General features: G+C 39.1%; 1 protein-coding gene across 1 annotated transcript in view; it reads left to right on the top strand.

Moving 5' to 3' along the window:
- The first annotated feature begins 367 nt into the window (after nucleotides 1-367).
- The window catches only part of LOC102676175 (neural-cadherin-like), a 75,569-nt gene continuing 73,021 nt past the window's right edge, over nucleotides 368-2,915 (top strand). Inside the window, 1 exon segment of the mRNA XM_031508205.1 lies at nucleotides 368-505. Coding sequence (XP_031364065.1) covers nucleotides 454-505 — 52 coding nt within the window. The 5' untranslated portion in view covers nucleotides 368-453.

Genomic DNA, 2,915 nt, shown 5'->3' with positions numbered 1-2,915 from the left:
CCACCGCCACGCGCCCCCGCCGTACACAGACGATCGGGTGAACGCGAACCGGGGTGATCCTTCACCGAAACTTTCCCTCCGAAAAAGAGAGGATCCGGAGGACGGTCGATCCCCTTCGCCGATATTTCTTATTCGTGTTTTATTGTTATCGTTGTTGTTGTTGTTGTTGTTGTTATTGTTGTTGTTGTTGTTGTTGTTGTTGCAGTAGCACGGTGATTCGTGGTGATTTCGTTGGTGAACTTTGTTGCTTGTTAACTGTTTTTGTTATCTCAAGTGGCAAGGAAAAGAGGAATACATCTGTCGGAGAGATATCGTCGGTGCGACGTTGTGTGTGCGCGTGTGCGCGTGTGCGTGTGTGCGTGTGTTCAGTGTTCCGTGATTGAAAGTTCCGGCGGCTGGGCCTACTACGATTTCTCCATTGGAACGAGTCGTTTATGTGATGAACGTGATTTAATGGTTGATCCGCTTAAACTCTTCTGGGTTATTACCAACAGCACCTACTTAGGTAGGTCTCTTTCTTCTCTTCGCTGCGCGACGGAAATTTTCGAGAAGGAAGGGGATTTGGGGGGGGGGAAATTGGTGGACGAGTCTCGGACTTTGGCCATCGATAACGTAATTAACGACACGGATCTACCGTTTCGAGCGCCGCTGCTCCGGCAAACGCGAGCTGGAGGGAAAGGGAAAACTTTTTCACGGTCGAGATGCTCGAAACTCTCGCGTATCAGAATTTTCCTTCCAAACCATCGAAAAAAAATATTCGAGAGGCTGAGAGATGATTCGTTTCCCGCCACTTCGATCCAGGAACGAATCCTCTCGAAAGGAGACACGCGAAAGATGACTTTGAGGGCTTTGAAATTCCAATTGCTTCGACTTCCTTTCCATCGATGGGCATCGATCGAGGATGGCGTTATTTTCAAAGGACACATTGTGCGCGTTGTGTACTCGCCACGATGTCATTCCATTCAACCGAAAATCGATTGGGTTTGATAATTGCGGATCCAAGATATCGGCCGACATCCACCGCCTCTCTCTGGATCGTCGTTTTTTCTCCGTTTTTCACCGCGAAATTCGAAACAAAAAGCCTCTTCGCACCGGTTTCTATGAGAAATGAGTCCATCTGAGCGATTCGCGATCCAACGTTCGTGAGATTTAATTTCGAGGACGCGAAACCTCGGAAGCCTCGAACGGGAATGGCTCATTTTCGCGAACATTCTGTTTTAAACAACGAGCTGCAACGAGCTTCCAACCAACCGTTTTTTCGCTTAATTTCCGAGGAAAATTTGATTCGAATCAATGGGGCACGGTTGCGTGGAAAATCATTGGCGAGAATATAATTTTTAGACGAACAGTTTGAATCGTTTTTCGAATCGATTCTATATCGATTAATCGATCGATCAAAAATTGAGGACTATATTAGGCTATGAGATGATACCGTTGCGCGGTAATAAACGATATCTCGACTACTAATTTTCGATGTTGGAAACGTGGGACGGGTTTATTGTCAACGCACAGTGTCAACGTGTAATTAATCGATATCTTTTGGCAATTGAAATGTAATTTTTCGATTTCCTTTCGGGAAGGGAGGAGGAGGGGGGAATAATTGAAATTTTACGCATGATTAATTTTCACGCATGGTTGAACGTGTTAATTCGGTAGATTCATATGGAAGGCAGAGTGTTTGAAGTGGAACTCGTGTCGTCGGAAGAGATAGATTGCACTGCTGTCAATTACGATGGCTGAAAATTTACACAATTTACCTTTGTGAAGCAATGTCTTACTAATTATTCCGTGTTCCATTTGCCGCTTTGAAAGGAGATATGGCTTGAATTTCGACACCGTTTGAAATTACGTTTCAATTAGAAATTGCGGGATAAAACTTGTGCTTCGAGTCGGTTAAATTTATTACCTGTATATTTAATGTTTGAAAAATAATCGGTGGATCATTTTAACAAATAATTTAACGCGACGCTTTGCACACGGATCTTAAAATGCAAATAACTAAGTAAGCTATGATATTCGATTTCGAACAAGAAATTTTTTTAAACTTCGATCATTTCCGGGCAAACCAACCGGTTTAATTTAAAGAGATCGAGATTCTAGAAAATAAACGTTGAGGCAATTCAATTTTCCCCGATATTTCTATCATCAAATTTCTATCGAAATGTTTATCTCAATTTTTGAAATTTCTTAGACATTGGATAAATGTTGCGATTTCGTTCAGGCGTTAATAAAATACGAGTCGATAGTAAAATTTTCCAACCGACATGTGCAATAGGATTTACCACCAATTTCTATTCGCGTTGCAATTATTGTAAATTGGAATTTGATAAAAGGCTCGCAAAGAAGATTAATTTACGATTCGTTAAAATTTTTATTCGGATGGAAGATGTAAAATTTATTTGCTAATTAAATTAATTGGGGTGATTAAATGGAAGAGAGGGGGAGGGGAAAAATTGGTACAATCAACAATGGGTAATCCCATATTAACGTTATTAGGTATTTGAATTGTGACGTAACACGTTTTTATTTATTAACGCCATTTTGTTACAGGATTATAGCATTAAAATTATTAAATTACTTAAAAGCTTTGCTAAATCGTATTGTTCAAATATGTACGTAATAATAATAATACAATAATATTGTATGTTTCTATTATTATAATGTATTGTACGTTGTATTAATATAACCGAATTATATAAGTACTAAAACAAACGCAATTAATCACAATTAACGTTTAAAACAATTTATTTTCTCGTGTATATACGATATTTGAGTTCGATAAAAACGCGTTTTCGATAGAAAAAATATATATATATATATATTTCACCTCGTGCGATAGAAATTCAGGATTTTTTTTATTAAACTAATAAATTTTGCCAAATCATCTCTCGGTAATGAATACCGAAATCCATCAC

The sequence above is a fragment of the Apis dorsata genome, unplaced genomic scaffold (assembly GCF_000469605.1).
Source record: "Apis dorsata unplaced genomic scaffold, Apis dorsata 1.3 scaffold_77, whole genome shotgun sequence".
Classification (NCBI taxonomy): Eukaryota; Metazoa; Arthropoda; class Insecta; order Hymenoptera; family Apidae; genus Apis; species Apis dorsata.
The sequence above is the reverse complement of the archived record's forward strand: the minus strand, read 5'-3'. Positions and strand labels throughout refer to the sequence as shown.